General features: G+C 40.9%; 1 protein-coding gene across 1 annotated transcript in view; it reads left to right on the top strand.

The window, feature by feature from the left end:
• lama2 (laminin, alpha 2) overlaps positions 1–18,846 on the top strand; it is a 379,433-nt gene that overhangs the window by 293,844 nt on the left and 66,743 nt on the right. Inside the window, exons 38-43 of the mRNA XM_043675023.1 lie at positions 341–457; positions 1,757–1,917; positions 4,532–4,670; positions 7,681–7,783; positions 14,105–14,221; positions 16,611–16,793. Of these exons, the coding sequence (XP_043530958.1) occupies positions 341–457; positions 1,757–1,917; positions 4,532–4,670; positions 7,681–7,783; positions 14,105–14,221; positions 16,611–16,793 (820 nt within the window). The remainder of the gene's footprint in view (positions 1–340; positions 458–1,756; positions 1,918–4,531; positions 4,671–7,680; positions 7,784–14,104; positions 14,222–16,610; positions 16,794–18,846) is intronic.

Here is an 18,846-nt window from a genome sequence, read left to right as displayed (position 1 = left end):
TGCCCTCCACCTTGCCTCCTAGCCGAAACCACCCCATCCCCACTCCACTCCAGATTGTTGGTCGTTCCCTGCCTCACACCGGGTCACTGACCATCCTCTACCTCAGATAATTCCAGTCCAGTAGATGTCAGATATTGTTTATTTGTGTTGTTCTGATAGACTTGAGAGTGTGGAGATTGCCTCTGTTACATTTTTATGCCTCAAAGTATTGTTTTCCAGCTGGAATAGTTACTAGTTCCATGTGTAAAATGCTCATAGGGCTGAAATGTATGTAAAACAATGAATGTATTTTTTTCATGTTGTAACAGCTGATTTCTTCCTTCCTATTATTTGAATTCAGATGAGGAAACAGGCAGTTGAGGGTGGTAAAAAGGATACAGAAGATGTCCTTAACGAAGGTCATTATCTTATAGCTGAAGCGAAGCAGCTTTTGGGAGAAATTTCTTTGGGATTAGATGTAAGTAATAAAAAATTAATAGGATAAATTAATAATGATTAATGCAACTTAACTGCATAATGGCAGTGCATAGTTATTACATGAACATAATATAAACAATTAGAGAATATGCATAGGTTTCTCAGCATTAATCAGTTGAGAGAATAAACGATTTAACTTTCAGAACAATACAAGACAATTTTACCCATGGCGATTATGACTCATAAGTCTAGATTGATATGATTCAGGTTGTTTGTAATATTCTTCATTCATGCGACAGCATGGGGAGTTCTATAAAACGTACCTGCTTCAAGTGCCCTCTAGCTTTATAGTGCTGAGCCATAAACGTGATACCAAGAATAACTTAAGAATATGACACAGGTGGGTACATAGCTCTTTCAGTAGATTATCATGCCCCTTTGTTGGAATCTATTTTTGTGAAGTAAATGCCAGGGATTTATATTTTCAAAGGAAGACAATGAGCAATTCATGTATGACCAAACATTAAAATGATTTATATTTTGTTACCAGAGATACAAAACATTTATTTTCACTTCTCTGAAACCAGCTTTTAGGGAACTGACAGTACAGACCTTGTAAATCTCTAAAATCTGTGCATATATTGTGTGCATATTTCATTCAGTAATGGAATACACACATCACTGGCAAACTCAACATTCATTGTCCATTGTACTGTCCTTGAGAGGGCGTAAGCTGCCTTCTTGAGACTGAGTGACCTTGCTAAGAGTTTCCACATTGCAGTGGATCCATAATCACAAAGAAGATGGGAACAAAAGCAGTAAAATACTTGGAAATTTGTGTACTGGTCATACCAGAGTTGAATTTTGAACGTATGGGCGGAGTTGACTAGGCTGTCTCATTTGCCAGTTTAAATGGTTTTTCCTTGTGTGCAAGTTAAGGACAGCATACTTCCTTGCCTAAAACCCAATTGTGAGCCAGGGAGGGTTTAACAGTTTAGTTGTTTCACAGTCACTATTAAAGCTGCTAGTTTATTATTCCAGATTTGTTTGTTTAACTGAATTCAAAGGCTCCATCTGGTTGTATTTGAAATGAATGCCTCTTTACCAGTTGATGAATGGTTAGTCCAGACCTCTGGATTACTTATTCAGTAACATAACCATTTTGCTTGTGATCTCCAAACACCTCAAGAATTTTACTCACAATGTAAATATTACTGTGTATTTTGATTTAATTTTCTCCGTGAAATGTACCTAGATTTTTTCAGCACTTGGAAAATAATGAGTAAAAACGGTAACAAATTATCTGTTGTTTTAAGCACATTTCTATATTGGTTCACAGGAGCTTGAAGAACAAGAACATTTAGAGCCATTAATTGCAGAGCTAAAAGACAAAATGGATGAACTGGCAGCTGGCATTCATGATGAGAAACTTCCAGACCTAGTCCTTAGAGCAGAGTATCATGCTGCAGTACTTAATGACTCATCTGGAATCCTGGATGGGTACGTTAATGACAACATTTATGGATGTAAGTTTGCTCGCTGAGCTGGAGGGCTCATGTTCAGACATTATGTCCCCATACTAGGTAATGATGAATCATTAGCAATGCTTCTTCTGGAGACTCACTGAAGATGTTTATCTAGTATGGTGATGAAATGTCTGAACATGAACCTTCCAGCTCAGCGAGCAAACCTATATCCAGAACCTCAACCTGCCACAAATCTTCTCAAAGCACGCTGACAACATTTATATTGTACCTTTTTAAGAAGGGTAAGAAGCAAGTCAAGGTGCTTCAGAGAAAGGGAACCAGATTTTCAAAATAGGGTCAAGACCTGACACCTGGATGAATTCAGGGTCCCCAAATCTGTGATACTGTTTTTAAAAGTAAATAGGCTGATTGGGGAGAACTTGAGCTCAGCATCCAGTTAGAGTTGCCATGTGCCTCCAGGAGGTAGGAGCTGCGAAAGGGCTTGTTGAGGCTTGCCTCTACCACTTTATATAGAGGAGGAGGTCAGGAAGAGGAGTGTTGATGAAAGTGGCCATACAAACACCAAAATGGTGTAATTCTGGACCCAACACAATGGGCCTATCAAAATTCACTCTTCTATAAAGTCAGATTAACTTTGTGATATCCTTGTAATAAATGCAACTGTTGAGTGTTGATATGCACCAGACTGTTCATGTGGACAGAAATAAAGATTAACAATCACATTCTCCATTAGATGGACACTAATAAGCTTAAGAGGTTTAATGGACCAGTAATTGCAGGTGACCAGGATTCCCATTCCTCCCTCAGACTGTTGTAAATTCCAAATATTCTGAGGCATCATGGTCCTGAGGTGACCCACTGAACCATAATTTTCAAATTGCATTCAAAACAGGATTAGCCCCAATGGCAGTTTTAAAGTCTGTCTTATTTAATTGGACTAAAATGGATTCCACGACACACATGACAATATTGGAAGATGTGATTAGTAAATTGGTCAATGAGGTTGATTTTGAGAAGTCTTAGGTGGGAGGGATGCAATAATGCAGTGACAGAAGTTAATGGAGGGAGTTCAATGGTGGGATGACAAGGAGGAGATGCACAGAAGATGAGAATTGAGAGACCAAAAGCTTTTTTTAAAAATGAGTTTTGAAATAAGCTTGATAAGGGTCCGTCTATTTAACTTTACTGAGAGAGAGGAAAATCAGTTCACACTTTCAAGTAACTGAGTTGATTAAGTTTTCACAGTCTTGAAAATTCAAAGAAAAGAACACAAGTATTTAAAATTATTTGAAAAGGTTGTGACTGCTTTAAACACACATTATTATATATTAAAGTAGAACAATGCATGCTGCAAATAAACAATAGGCTTTAACTTCTGATTTTGGCCAACAGTGGAAGATTTAACCATTGATAATACAGAACAGAAATTAGGAAGAAATTGCCCATGATTTTCTAATCATTGCTTAAGTGACAGAGTTCTGCCCAGATTTTACCCAAGTTTAAGATATGTGCTGCTGGTGGATAGTGTTCTACACTGACAGCAAGACAGTGGGGAACTGTCTCCATGGCTAAACATTGTGTGTTCCGGCCAGGTGCGGTTTCAGCAATAGGGACACTGGCAGACATTTCCCGTTAGAATCCAACCTGAGAAGATAGAAACACCTTTCCTTTCTACTCACCTATACTTCAAAATCCACCTCTATTTCCTCTCCACCAACATCACTCTAAGAGTGGGCAAACCTTCCCTGCCCAATATCCTTGACTGAGCTCACTTGGGCTCTGTAGGTGTGTTCTTCATGGTCTTGCCTACAGCCCCCTGTACCGAGTACTGCTGCTGCTGCTGGCAATGTTGGAGCTGGCAGCCAAACAGATTGGCCAAACAACTCCTACTGGTGGAAGTGGGAGGCCAAGATGCCACTTTTAATCTCAGAACACCACTCTCTGCCTGTTTTTGCTGCAGGCTGGACTGATTCTTCGCTGGTCAATTTCTGACAATGTTTTCCGCACCATAATTTTTAGCCCAATAAATCTAAAAGAAGAAAATGCGGTTTAACCGTTCTGGAGGAGATATTTCATGAGAATGAATGTTCTAATGAAGAATGAAGTTCTGATGCAAGGTAATAACCCAGAAATGTTAGTTCAATTCCTCTGTCCCCAGGTGCTGCCAGACCTTCTAACCTTAGCCAAATTTCCAGCATCTGCAATGCGATGATCGACTTCCTGTTTTTGGGTAGACCTGCTGCATCTTCCCACTATTTTCTGCATTTAGCATTGTGTATAGTTCCATACAGTCACAGAAATACATATTAGAGTCCCAGTTTGCTGAACTGTCTACCATAGCCCAATGGCTTTAGCACCTTGGTACAGGACAGTCCCTATCAGGAACAATACTTGCAAGGTAATTGTCTAGGATTGGCTCCTTTGGTAGTCTGCCTCATCATCTTTGCTGTCGAGCTATGCAGTTATTCCCTGCAAAGGCAGGAAAAAAAGCAAGTCAAATCAGGTATAACTAATTCAGCTAATTTGATTAGAGGGAACAACATGCTCAACACTTTGTTAAAGTACTTGCAAATGTAAAGATGTTCGAAGTTGCTTCTCATTGCCTCTGTTTATCTCTTACAAACCAGTATCCTTGCTGAAGCCAAGAATCTATCCTTTAATGCAACAGCAGCCTTCAGGGCTTATACTAATATTAAAGATAAAATTGATGAAGCTGAAAAAGTTGCAAAAGAAGCCAAGGAAACAGCCAATCAAGCTGTGAGACTGGTAAGGAAGAAGGGTGCCTTGTAACATAAAGAACTACAGGTAGAATATCCGAAATGCTTGGGACCAACTGTTTTTCGGAATTCAAAATTTTTTGGTTTTCAGAATGTGACAGTTTAACAGAGTGAAATTTTTAAAAATCTTACCGGAGAAGCAGACTTCTAACTAAGAACGTGCTTGGCCACAGCCCCCCCACGTTGCATCTGAGTGACACACATCGAATGGGTATTGACTTGGGTTAACTGTTTGCTTGCCTTGCTAATGAGAAAAAAAACTTCACAAAAAAACCTCCGGATTTCGGAGCTTTTCGGTTTTTGGATGATCGGATAAAGGATCTTCTACCTGTATTATGAATTTTGATCATTTTTGAATTGTACCAATATGTACCACTTTAGAGTCACTTATTTCACTGTTTCTCTACTGAGTGACATGATTAATTAAACACAGAATAAAATCTACTTGCCCAACAGAAATAGAAATGCACATTCCAAGGTAGGAATGTTTTCACGCTTGAAGCGCAGATTAATCATCATTTAGTTCAATGGTAGCACGGCTTCAGGGACTGAATGGCTTTCTCGTGTTTCCACAATAAACAAGTGGAACAACAAATAAGATACAATCAGCAACATGAGATAGTTATTGACTCTGATTAAGGGTCTCTCAACACTTTCATAGACTAAGATCAGCTAGTTTTAGTCAAAGTGGTGTGAAGCAACATATTCACCAGAGTGCATGGTGTTTGAAGTAGCAACAATAAACTTTATGACATCAGAACAGAAATGCATTCTACAACACCTGTAGGACTTATTTCTGACATCCAGTACTAACATGTGGTAAATTTTGGTAATAAACTTCCTTGAGTACCACACAATGCATGTTAGATAGTAAATCTGATAAAGAGAGAATCACAAATGTTTCAGCAATAACCGCCAAATGAAATGTCAGGAAGGAATGTTGAATTATCTTAAAATTTCATAAGGGACCACAATTCATAATAATCAATCAATCAATAAATAGATGGATTGATGAATGAATAGTTTAAAAAATAAATAAGTAAATCACGTTTGCTAATCTGGTCTTGAAACTTCTTTTCCAGCATGGACTGCCTTAATGATTGCTCCTGCTCTCATCAATCACTCTTCTTTCCCAGGTCTTTGGACCCTACACCTGTCCTCTACTAGCTGTTTATGAGCATAACTTCATTTCCTCACTAACTTCAGGCATCTCCACGCCAGTCTCCCCCTGGATTTTTTTCGGTTTGTAATCAATTGCCTCAAGTAAAAACCACTAGTTAATTTTTTTCAACCTCTATCATCTCAGTGCACTGAAGGATTCATGCTCACATGCTTCTTCTAAGCCCCTCAAGGCATGTCCCCGTACAGAGTTAACAACCTTCCCACTTTCTCAGCTCCTGAGAGCTACTTCTGAGTTATCTTCTGCATTTAGCTGCCTATTTATTCTGAGAAATTCCCCCTGAGTTCCAACAACATGGTGCCATCCAATTGCTCTTGATTCCCTCAGTCCCAGTGTAGGATAGCTGCCTTCCCAGCCTCACACTCTATGCAGCACTCCTAACATTTCTGTTCTTAATTGTCTTTTTTCTCCAATTGCCTGTAAACTTTGAACACCTCTGCAGTGACCCTGATCTAGTCTGAATGAACCATTGAAAACCTTGCAATAAACTCCTTGCCCATAGCTGAGCAGAATTGAAAGTCACTAACATTTTGAAACAGTCAAATGTATCACGCTTGGAATTATAAAGACCACTTTTATGTTTTTGGACTGCGAACTAAAAATGGTTCTAAAACAAGTTACTGGAATACATTGTAATCTACAACATTGCCTTATTCGAACAGTGAAAGAGCATCCCTGACAGAATTACACTGTCTGTGTGTAATCTCGGCGAGAGATAGTCTTTTGAGAGTTTTTTGAATCAGTTGTTGTTCTGGGCTTAGGAAGGCCTACTATAGTAACAAATGCCTGACTGGTTCCTGGCCAGGTGGATACAGCCCTCAGTGGAGAAAATGCAGGAGAAAGATACTGCCTCACTTCACCCATTTCCCCTCCCCCACCCATGCCCAACCTTCCTCTTCTGTGCAAAGAAGCAAAAGAAAATTCCTCTTAACTAGCTATTCTCCCTCCCCTCTCTTTGCAATTCTCTGTTGAAAGGAAAACGGGAGAAACTACTTTCAAAGGCACTAAAAGAGTGAGTCCTCAGTGAATGGAAGACTGAGAACCACTGCATCCACAACCTCATGTCATTATCCAATAATTAAAAGAAGTCAAAGGTGAGCTGAAGGAAAACGACTCATTGCTGTCTGTGATCCAGAACTATGCCATTCAAAGGGTGATCTGCCTGATTCATATAGTTCACATCCAACCCTAAACTATAACCTGGACAATTGAAAAGTATGAAAGAAACTGCTTGTTTTTTCCCTCCCTCATCCAAACTATTTGTTGCTTGCTTTGTCTCTTCATGTGTACAATTGAATGTATACAGGAATTTTAAGAAAGGAGTAGATTTATAGTGTTATAGATGAACAAATCAACATGCCTTTTTTATCATTAGTTAAAAAAATCAGTTTGCTTACAATAAATAGTTATTTCCTTGTTTGTAGAAAATGTGGTGTGTCTTTTTTTAAACCTGAATTAGACAGGTCAGTAAAACTGGGCATTTTGGTGATTTAGTTCAATTTTAATATTTGTGAGCACTGTGAGGATACTGGGGTTGATTTCCAGTGCACTATCCCAGTGAGTTGTGACAGAGCTGAGTTTACCCTGAAGGCTACATTCTCACAGGTTGCTAGAAATGAATTTCATCCCAATAATTGATGAAATTGTGTGATCTTCCTCAAGGTATACTTAGAAATAGTTGAAGGCAGTTTTTGTTTTCTCTTCTGTCTCAATTTTGTTCTGATAAATAACAGGACATTGTTAGACAGTGGTGTAATCATTAAAGTATAAATATTGCATTGTTTATGTAATAGTTTAAAAAATGCTGTTATTTAATCAGGCATCTGGTCCAGATGGACCTTTGAAGGAAACTGCCAAAAGCTCACTGCAGAGAAGCTTCAGACAGTTAAATGAAGGAAAACGATTGGGAACAGATGTGAAAGGTAAGCAAAGTTTGGATTTGTATTTATAAAGTGTCATATATGATTGAGGAAAAGAAGTGTGTATCCCTAAAACCATACGGCTCAGTATCTAATCCAAATATAATAAAACAATTCTGTTGAAAGATGTAGTGAAAATTTTTTTAAAGTTGTTATAGCATTCTGGTTACAGTGCCTCATGGGGGTAAAATTCTCAAATGGGAGAGGGACCAGCAGGAAGTCATTGTACACTTTGGGACTAATGACCTATGAAGAGAAAAGGATGAGATTCTGAAGGGAGAATATGGAAAGTTAGGCAGGAATTTTAAAAAGGAGGTCCTCGAGGGTAGTAATATCTGAATTACTCCCGGTGCCATGAGCTAGTGAGAGTGGGAATAGGAGGATAGAGAAGATGAATGCATGGCTGAGGAGCTAGTGCAGGGGAGAAGGATTCACATTTTTGCAGCATTGGAATCTTTTCTGGGATAGAAGTGACCTGTAGAAGAAAGATGCATTGCACCTCAATTGGAAGAGAACTAGTATACGGGTGGGGAGATTTACGAGAGCTGCTCAGAAGGATTTAAACTAATAAGATGGGGGTGTGGGACCCAGGGAGATAGTGAGAAAAGTGGTCAGTCTGAGACTGGGACAGTTGGGAAAATGAGTGAGTCAAACAGTCAGGGACAAAGCAGAGATAAATTAAACTATTTATTTCAATGTACGGGGCTTAACAGGTAAGACAGATGACCTCAGGGCATGGTTGGGAACATGGGACTCGGATATCATAGCATTTAGAGACATGGCTAAGGGATGGACAGGACTGGTGGTTCTATGTTCCAGGATATAGATACTATAGGAAGTGTTGGGGAGGGAGGAGGTGGGGGAGGAGTGGGGTGCAAGGGAGGAGAGTTTTTGACTGGCAATAACATTACAGCTGTACTTAGGGAGGATGTAGCTGGAAATGCATCCAGGGAAGTGGATTGGATGGAACTGAGAAATAAGAAAGGAATGATCACAATTATTGGGATTGTACTATTGCCCCCCCATCAGTAGTCAGTGAAGAAATTGGGAAACAAATTTGTAAGGAAATGACAGTTATCTCTAAGAATAATTGGGTGATAATGGTGGGGATTTTAACTATCCAAACAGACTAGGACTGCATAGTGTTAAGGGCTTGGATGGAGAGGAATTTAAGTGTGTTCAAGTACATTTTTTGATTCAATATATGGATGTACCTACTAGGGAAGGTGCAAAACCTGACCTACTCTTGGGAAATAAGGCAGGGCAGGTGACTGAGGTGTCAGTGGGGGAGCACTTTGGGGCCAGTGACCATAATTCTATTTGTTTTAAAATAGCGATGGAAAATGATAGATCAGACCTAACAGTTGAAGTTCTAAATTGAAGGAAGGCTAATTTTGACAGTAATAGGCAAGAACTTTCAAAAGCTGATTGGGTGCAGATGTTAGCAGATAAAGGGACGGCTGGAAAATAGGAAGCCTTCAAAAATGAAAAAGTCCAGAGACTATGTTCCTGTTTGTGAAAGGCAAGACTGGTCAGTGTCGAGAATGATGGATGACGAGTGAAATTGAGGGTTTGGTTAAGAAAATGAAGGAAGCATATGTCAGGTATAGACAGGAGAGATTGAATGAATCCTAAGACTATATGGCAGTAGGGGTATACCTAAGAGGGAAATCAAGGGGGCAAAAAGGGGGCATGAGACAGCTTTGGCAAATAGGGTTAAGGAGAATCCAAAGGGATTTTATCAATACATTAATGACAAAAGGGTAACTAGGGAGAGAATGGGGCCCCTTAAAGATCATTAAGGCTGCCTGTGTGAAACCACAGGTGATAGTGGAGATACTAGACGAGTATTTTGCATCAATGTTTCCTGTGGAGAAGGATACGGAAGAAATAGAATATGGGGAAATAAATAGTGACACCTTGGAAAATGTCCATATTATAGAGGAGGAGGTGCATGATGTCTTAAAATGCATAAAGATGGATAAATCCCCAGCAGCTGATCAGGTGTAACCTAGAACTGTGAGGAAAGCTAGGGAAGTAATTGCTGGGCCCCTTGCTGCGACATTTGTATCATCGATAGTCACAGGTGAGGCAGCAGAATACTGGAGGTTGACTTACGTGGTACCACTATTTAACAAAGGTGGTAAGGAAAAGCCAGGGAACTATAGACTGGTGAGCCTGACATCTGTGGTGGGCAAGTTGTTGGAGGGAATCCTGAGGGACAGAATTTAATGGATTTGGAAAGACAAAATCTGATTAAGGATAGTTAAACAAGGCTTTCTGCGTGGGAAATGGTGGTTCAATAACTTGATTGAGTTTTTTTGGAGAAGTAACAGAGAATTGATGAGCGATTTTTGAGAAGATTGGTAGCTCAGGTTGATGATAAGTATGTAAGTTAGCTCACTGAGTTGGAAGGTTTGTTTTGAGATGTTTCATCACCATACTAGGTAACATTATCAGTGAGAGTCTCCGGTAAAGTGCTGGTGGTATGTCCCACCTCCCAATTTATTGGTCTTGGTTTAATAAGATGGGTGATGTCATTTCCGGTTCTTTTTTTAAGGGAAGGTAGATAGGATCTAAATCGATGTATTTATTGATGGAATTCTGGTTAGAATGACATGCCTCTAAGAATTCTCGTGCATGTCTTTGTTTCGCCTATCCTAGGATGTGTGTGTTGTTTCAGTCAAAGGGGTGTCCTCCTTTGTCTGTATGTATGGAAACTAGTGACAGTGAGTCATGTCTTTTGGTGGCCTGTTGGTGTTCATGTATCCTGGTGGCAAATTTCCTGCTAGTTCATCCGATGTAGTGTTTTTTACAGTTCTTGCATGGTATCTTGTAAATGACGTTAGTTTTGCTGATAGTCTCTAATGGATCCTTTAGGTTCATCAGTTGCTGTTTAAGTGTGTTGGTAGGTTTGTGGGCTACCATGATGCCAAGGGGTCTGAGTAGTCTGGAAGTAGATTATGATATGCCTTTGATGTAAGGTCATGTGGCTACACTTTTTGGTTGCTTTGTGTCTGCTTGTTTTGATTTGTTTCTGAGGAATCAGTGGATTGTATTTATTGAGTTTCCATTGAAAACGTGGTATACAGAGGAACCTCAATTATCCGAACAAGATGGGCAGGCAGTATAATGTTCAGATAATTGATTATTCAGTTAATCAATTCAATGCTTTTCCTCTGGGGCACGGAGTTTTTTATTAAGACTGCTCCCCGTTCAGGAGACTAGCAGCAGCACAGCACACGTGAGCCCTCACCCACCTCTCAAACTCTGTCCAACCCCATCCCCTGCCCCTGTGCGACCCCCGTCTGCACCCACCCGCATCCCCCATCTCCAGGACAGCTGGACTGGACACCAACAACAGGACTGCTGCTGTTGCTGCTACTGCCTTTTGGGCGGTGAGTCTCCAAACAGTGCACTCAGACACACACACACATCGTTTTACTGCAACTTTTTGACAGGTTCCATCTCTGTCCTGCACAGGACAATGTTGGAGAATTATCTGGGAAAGGGGGTGTTTAGGGTACGCCGTGTGTAGAACTCCAGGGAAAGTGTGGGGAGGGAGAGAGAGAGAGAGAGAGGGTCGGGAGGTCAGTCATTTAGAGGCGGTGCCTGTGCTCCCATCAATCCAGGACTGTTCTCGGCAGTACTTCAAATCAATGTAAACAAAAGACACAACCAGTGTTGGGCACAAGTCTTTGGTGTAATGTTTCTATCGGGACCTTGAGATCTCCTAAGGATAATCCGATATTCGGATAATTGGTTCACAAAAATGAGGTTCCCCTGTAGATATTTTACTTTTGTTTTTTGTAGTTCTTGGGTGCTGTAGTGTGATGCAGCTCGTTGAAACAATGTATTGATGCAGCTCCGTTAGTGGGTGTTGGGATGATTGCTTCTGAAGTTAAGTATTTGGACCATATGTGTTTTTTTTTGTGGATGCTGGTTTGAAGCTCTCCGTTAACTGTACATTCAACTGTGACATCTAGGGCAGAGCAGTAGACGTGATCTATATGGAATTCAAGCATTCAGCAAGGTTCCTCATAATAAACTGGTTAGCAAGATTAGATCTCATGGAATACAGAGAGAACTGGCCAATTGGATACAGAACTAGCTCGAAGGTAGAAGACAGAGGCCTGTGACCAGTGGTTTGCCACAAGGATCGGTGGTGGATCCACTGCTTTCAGTCATTGATATAAATGATTTAGATGTGAACATAGGAGGTTTGGTTAGTAAGTTTGCAATGACACCAACATTGGAGGTGTAGTGGACAATGAAGAAGGTTACCTCAGAGTACAATGGAATATTGATCAGATGGGCCAATGGTCTGAGGAGTGGCAGATGGAGTTTAATTAGGAGATGCTGCATTTTGGAAACACAAATCAGAGCAGGACTTGTTCACGTAATGGGAAGGCCCTGGGGAGTGTTTCTGAACAAAGAGACCTTGGAGTGCAAGTACATCACTCCTTGAAAGTGAACTCGCAGGAGAATAGGATAGTGAAGAAGGCGTTTGGAATGCTTTCCTTCATTGGGCAGAGCATTGAGTACAGGAGTTGGGAGATCGTGTTGTGGCTGTACAGAACATTGGTTAGACCACTGTTGGAATATTGGTGCAATTTTGGTCTCTTTCCTATTGGAAGGATGTTGTGAAACTTGAAAGGGTTCAGAAAAGATTTACAAGGATGTTGCCAGGGTTGGAGGATTTGAGCTGTTGAGAGAGGCTGAATTGGCTGGGGCTATTTTCCCTGGAGTGTCGGAGGCTGAGGGTTGACCTTATAGAGGTTTATAAAATCATGAGGGGCATGCACAGGATAAATGGACAAAGTCTTTTCCCTGGGGTGGGGGAGTCCAAAAGTGGAGGCCATAGGTTTAAGGTGAGATGGGAAAGATATAAAAGGGACCTAAGGGGCAACTTTTCCACACAGAGGGTGGTGTGTTTATGGAATAAGATGCCGGAGGAAGTGGTGGAGGCTGGTACAATTACAATATTTAAAAGTCACGTGGATGGGCATATGAATAGGAAGGATCTCGAAGGATATGGGCCAAATACTAGCAAATGAGACTAGATTAGTTTGGGATATGTGGTCGGCATGGACAAGTTGGACCGAGGGGTCTGTTTCTGTGCTGTACTTCTCTATGACTCTATCACTTTGTTTTGTTCAATGGATACCTCAGCCCAGGAAATGCAAAAGGCCAACTGGTCAGCAACTGGGAGCTGTTCTGTTTAATTTTTGGTTTTGCTACATTACCAGATATTTAGCATACAAACGTACACCAGGCTTCACAGGAAATAAGACCTTTGGAGTTGAGAGAAATCGTTGTGTGAAAATTACTGATTCACTCATGACACTCATCATCTGTTCTAACAATCTGCAATGCCATGTTCTTTATATTGGTTGTGCTTGTCAGATATCCATTACTTTAAAACATGCCCTACATCGAGTTTAAAATTGTCTGTAGAATCCCAGTCAAATTTAACATCTGATATGTTAGGCTGGTTATCATTTCTGGTACTGAACATGATCCATGTATTCAAAAAGCTTGTAGCCTGTAATCCCTAAAACGTTCAACTAAAAGGTCAGTTGACTTCTTAGCCAACTTTACTTCCTAGTGAACTAAAGGTATTATTTTTCTACAATCTTTGAAATGTATTGATGCTTTCTGACGTAAGCATACCAGCAGTCAATGTGACACTTTGTTCAGTGGACTATAGCAAATTTGAGACTGTATGTAGTAATTGATGACTATGCCAAGGTTTAAAGTCTCACTCAATTCTGTCCAATCACAACTCCATACTCAGTCAATGCCAAGCATTGAGCACTTTGAAGGGGAACACTTTGACTTTTCTAAGTCTTTCCTCAATGGTTTTGGAGCACTTATTTGATTTCTGAATGGACTTCTCAAATTTTAAATTGAATGTTGATCTGCTCTTTGTGCACCTTCTTTACAGCCATAACATTATATTCTTCGCTCTGTTCTATTCCCCTTATGCACGTTATATGGTATGATTTGCCTGTTCTGCACACAAAACAAAACCTTTCACTGTACCTCATTACATGTGACAAGTCAAATCATATTCTGTTGCAACCATGTATGAGAACATTAACGTAGGCATGGATCACACATCAAAGAGTGGTCTGATTGATTAATATGGTTCATGTGTGCATACATCCCTAAACTATAGCATGAACAATTCAAAAGTATGAAAAAAACCACTATATTCAACTCAGGCAGTTAGAAATGTACAAACAAATAATTAATTCATTTTGAGAAAACTGTGCCATGATGTAGATGTCATGTCTTGAAGCTTTTGTTATTGTCTTTCAGAGAAAAGAGATAACTTGAATAACTTAGAAAATAGGCTAAATGATGGTACAACCAAAAACAAAAACTTGCTGAAAGCCTTAAACGATACACTTGCGAAACTTCATGCCATTCCCAAAGGTAAGTTTTATTCTGACGTATGGCTCTTTATGCTTGTGCAGTTTATTTTGGATGAAATTGGTCACATTCTGTTCTTCTAAGTTTTATCTGCTAACAGAAATTATCAAAATGACCTTTTTATTCTGTCCTGTAACCTATTGAGTAAAATCAATGGGCAATATACTCACAATTTCAGATCTGTTGGGCTGAATGTTCCATTTTTTCTAGCAAATTTTTTTTTGTCTGAGATTCATGGTGGTAGTCGACTGTGGCTCATTTCTCCAGCAGTCACCAGTCTTGAGTCAGTCATGGCCTAACTGGCCTTTTCAGGGCCTGTCCTATGGAATTGTGAGGCAGGAGAGGTGGAAGTTCTCGCCACCGCAGGGATTTGGTGATGTTCGCACTGCTGGCTCCATATTTAAACCCAGCTCCACAGCACTGCAAATGCTCCAAACCAGGAACTGCCTCTCACCTTGTGGTCTTGCTTTCTGATCCCAAACAACACGACACGGAAAGGGAAAGTCGCTCTTTGCTTTGCTGACTCGGACCTAGAAGTGCTCGTGGACGGGTTCTTCAAAAGAAAGGCATTGCCATCTCCAGTAAAGGAGGCCAGGCCACCAGATGCAGCCAACCTGGACAGAGTTAGCATTCCAAGGCAGTGAGGTGTCCTGAATATTTTAAAAAAAACAAGCAGTGTAGGAAGAAGGTCAAGTTTTTCTGTGCTCAGCAAGGTAAGTGTCATCATGTTTTCCCTCCTATCTCAAGCTGTCAAGGACATTGCTACTCATTCTAACACCTCTCACCAAGGTCAATGGAGTGCAACAATGACTGTGCAACATGTCCACTCAACATCTCTCACCCACCTCATACTTGCAAACTACTAACCCTTCCTGTCCTCTGCACTTCCTGCTCATTCACAGCAGATACCTGGTCACTTCTCCCATCCCTCGATCACCAATAATTCCTCTCCCATTAATTTCCATCCCCCTCAATTCGTCCCTCTGTGTCATTTTAGAAAGTTATGTTTCCTCACTAGCTGGAGAGGGCAAAGATGGTTGTGAGGAGGGCAGATATTTGGTCCTTCACAATTTGAGGAAAAATTCTGGAGTTGGCTGGAGAAGAACGCAGTAACTCAGAGGGGATAGAGAGATCTCCATGAGCAACCAAGTGAGTGAGCTACATTGTGTTGTGCTGTGCTGTTCCGCCATTAACACCAGTGCAAACTCATTCTTATCCTGAATACTTTTTGACCCTTTCTTCACAAATAATTCCCTCTCTTCTTTTATGTAGGCATTAATGAGACCCAGCAAACCACTAGGAGACATAGATCAGTACTAGCGACCCTTAGGAGGAGGTCACTCTCCCCTCTGAGGATGAATTGACAAGGCGGCACCCACCACAAGCTCAGGCCAACACCCTAGTGTTTTCTGTTTCTAGATTAGAATTGGGAGCACAATCTGGTGAGCACATCACTGACAAAACTCTGCAGTTAGATAAAAAAAAGTTATCCTCAGTGACTGGTAATGACCAGATAACCTGCTTGGGCCAAGGCAGAAGCTAAGTCCTGGTCTTGGCTGTTACTGACATCAGAAGGCTCAGGAACTGCAACAACAGGGACAGTCGATAAGCAGGATCAAAGGATGGATGTCTCCTCAGCAGTTTGACTGATGCCTCTGTGATTCCCAGACTGGTTGCACTTGTTCTATAAGGCTGACTGTGGCCCAATCATCTGTACTGAGATTGGATGTGCCCCTTATCTGACAATAGTGGCAGCCCCAGAGTGAACATTGTCCCCATTTACTCCACCAGGAGGTGTGAATTGACAGTGCTGCACATCAACATGTCTGTCCCTGAACAATTCAGTGCTCAGGATGTTGAGAAGCTGCTGCAGCTCCCACTGAACTAAAAAGCAATGCAAGCCAGAGGAGGTTGCAGCATCCAAGTCAGTGCAGAGTGCATGACTGCTAAGAAAGTAAGCAAAGACACGAAGGAACCATCCTGTGTAGATACCGGAGATGTGTCGATGCCGCTGTGACTTGGCAGAAGCATACAAGGTATAAATGCCCCTTAGCTCCAGAGTGGAGTGTGCTTCAGTAGTGTGTGAATTGGTCTGAAAACAGCCTTGATGATGTGATGAAGCCTTGGCAATGCCCACTCGTGTGGTCAAAGGATGGAAGAGAATGTTGCCCATGGAGCATGCAGGGTAGTGATGGTGGAGTTGGATGAAGACCTGGAAAATTCCACTCTATGTCTCCACTGATCAATGCTCTGTATTGGTGATGCAATGTCAGAAAATCAGCTCTTTAATGCATGCCTTCTGTTCAATGTTAACTATGTTGTGAAGTTAATGCTGAGTTATTTTTATATTAACATGCAGTACATTAATATGTACATTTCTTCCATAAAATAGATGCAAGTGCCAAGATACAAGCAGCTAAAGAGAAAGCCAAACAGGCAAATGACACTGCAAATGCAGTGCTGGCAGAAATAAAAGATTTAAACCAGAATCTCCTGGGATTGCAGGACAACTGTAGCAAACTCAAAGATGATGTGGCCAAAGCAAATGCTGCCATTAATACACCAGCTAAGACAAGTAAGTTTCTGTTCTACTGTTGCATTTTCTGAAGTAGTCAAAAGACGTACATTTACAGAATTAACATAATTACTCTTCCTGTTCATTTTATTGACAACTTAAAACCGTGTTCTACATATTAACATAAAACAAAGTAACTTCCCCTTGAGTACAGTGCCCACTGCGACTGAGTGCCAAAGATCTTAAGTGAATTTTAATGGTGTTAATTTCAATCTAATTCTTACTGAAAAAATGTCAAAATACATTTGCTTTTCCAGAAAATCAGAAAAACAACATGGATGATTTGCATGAAAAATTCCTATTTTGTATGAATGCAATAAGAGTTATTCTACCAAGTTTGGTTTTGGGATAGCTTGTTTCAGGACTATAACAAGAGCTTTATCCAGCAGCTCATTTGAATGAGGTGTTTTAGATGGTCTGAAAATGTTCAATTTTTCTATATTGACATACTTCACCACTTCAAAAATTCATCATAGAGTCATAGAGATGTACAGCACATAAAACAGACCCTTCGGTCCAACTCATCCATGCCAACCAGATATCCCAACCTAATTTAGTCCCATCTGCCAGCACCCGACCCATATCCCTTTAAACCCTTCCTATTCATATATCCATCCAGATGTCATTTAAATGTTGCAATCGTATTAGCCTCCACCATTTCCTCTGGATGTTCATTCCATACACGTACCATCTGCTGAATGAAAAGTTGTCTCTTAGGTCTCTTTTATATCTTTCCCCTTTCACTCTAAACCTATGCCCTCTAGTTCTGGACTCCCCCTACCCAGGAAAATACTTTGTCTATTTATCCTATCCATGGCCCTCATGATTTTATAAACCACAATAAGGTTACCCCTCAGCCTCTGACACTCCAGAGAAATTAGACCCGGCCTATTCAACCTCTCCCTATAGCTCAAGTCCTCCTGGCAACATCCTTGTAAATCTTTTCTGAATCCTTTCAAGTTTCACAACATCTTTCCAACAGGAAGGAGACCAGAATTGCACGCAATATTCCAACAGTGGCCTAACCAATGTCGTGTACAGCCGCAACATGACCTCCCAACTCCTGTACTCAATACTCTGACCAATAAAGGAAAGCATACCAAACGCCTTCTTCACTATTCTATCTACCCACGACTCCACTTTCAAGGAGCTATGAACCTGCACTCCAAGGTCTCTTTGTTCAGCAACGCTCCCTATCATTAAGTGTATAAATCCTGCTAAGATTTGCTTTCCCAAAATTCAGCATCTCACATTTATCTGAATTAAACTCTATCTGCCACTTCTCAGCCCATTGGCCCATCTGGTCCAGATCCTGTTGTAATCTAAGGTGACCTTCTTCGCTGTCCACTACACCTCCAATTTTGGTGTCATCAGCAAACTTACTAACTGTACCTCTTATGCTCACATACAAATCATTTATATAAATGACAAAAAGTAGTGGACCCAGCACCGATCCTTGTGGCACTCCACTGGTCATAGGCTTCCAGTCTGAAAAACAACCCTCCACCACCACCCTCTGACTTCTACCTTTTGAGCCAGTTCTGTATCCAAATGGCAAGTTCTCCCTGTATTCTGTGAAATCTAACCTTGCTCACCATTCTCCCATGGGGAACCTTGTTGAAAGCCTTACTGAAGGATAACTTAGGACATCTTATGACTTCCAATATCTCTAATGATAAGAAAGTTAACATTAAGGCACTTTACCCGAATGCTCGTAGCATTCATAACAAAGCAGACGAACTAATGGCACAGATCATCGTGAATGATTATGATGTGGTAGGCATCACAGAGACGTGGTTACAGGGGGGTCAGGACTGGCAATTAAACATCCAAGGGTTTTCAACTTATCGAAAAGACAGGGAGGTGGGCAGAGGGGGTGGGGTTGCCTTGTTAGTTAAGAACAAAATTAAATCTATGGTGCTGAATGACATAGCATCGGATGATGTGGAGTCTGTGTGGGTCGAATTGAGGAACCACAAAGGCAAAAAAAACACCATAGTGGGAGTTAGGTAACACCTCCTAACAGTGGTCAGGGCCAGGGGCGCAACATGTA

The sequence above is a fragment of the Chiloscyllium plagiosum genome, chromosome 3 (genome assembly GCF_004010195.1).
Source record: "Chiloscyllium plagiosum isolate BGI_BamShark_2017 chromosome 3, ASM401019v2, whole genome shotgun sequence".
In the NCBI taxonomy this organism is placed as follows: domain Eukaryota; kingdom Metazoa; phylum Chordata; class Chondrichthyes; order Orectolobiformes; family Hemiscylliidae; genus Chiloscyllium; species Chiloscyllium plagiosum.
This window is presented reverse-complemented; position numbering and strand designations above follow the sequence as displayed.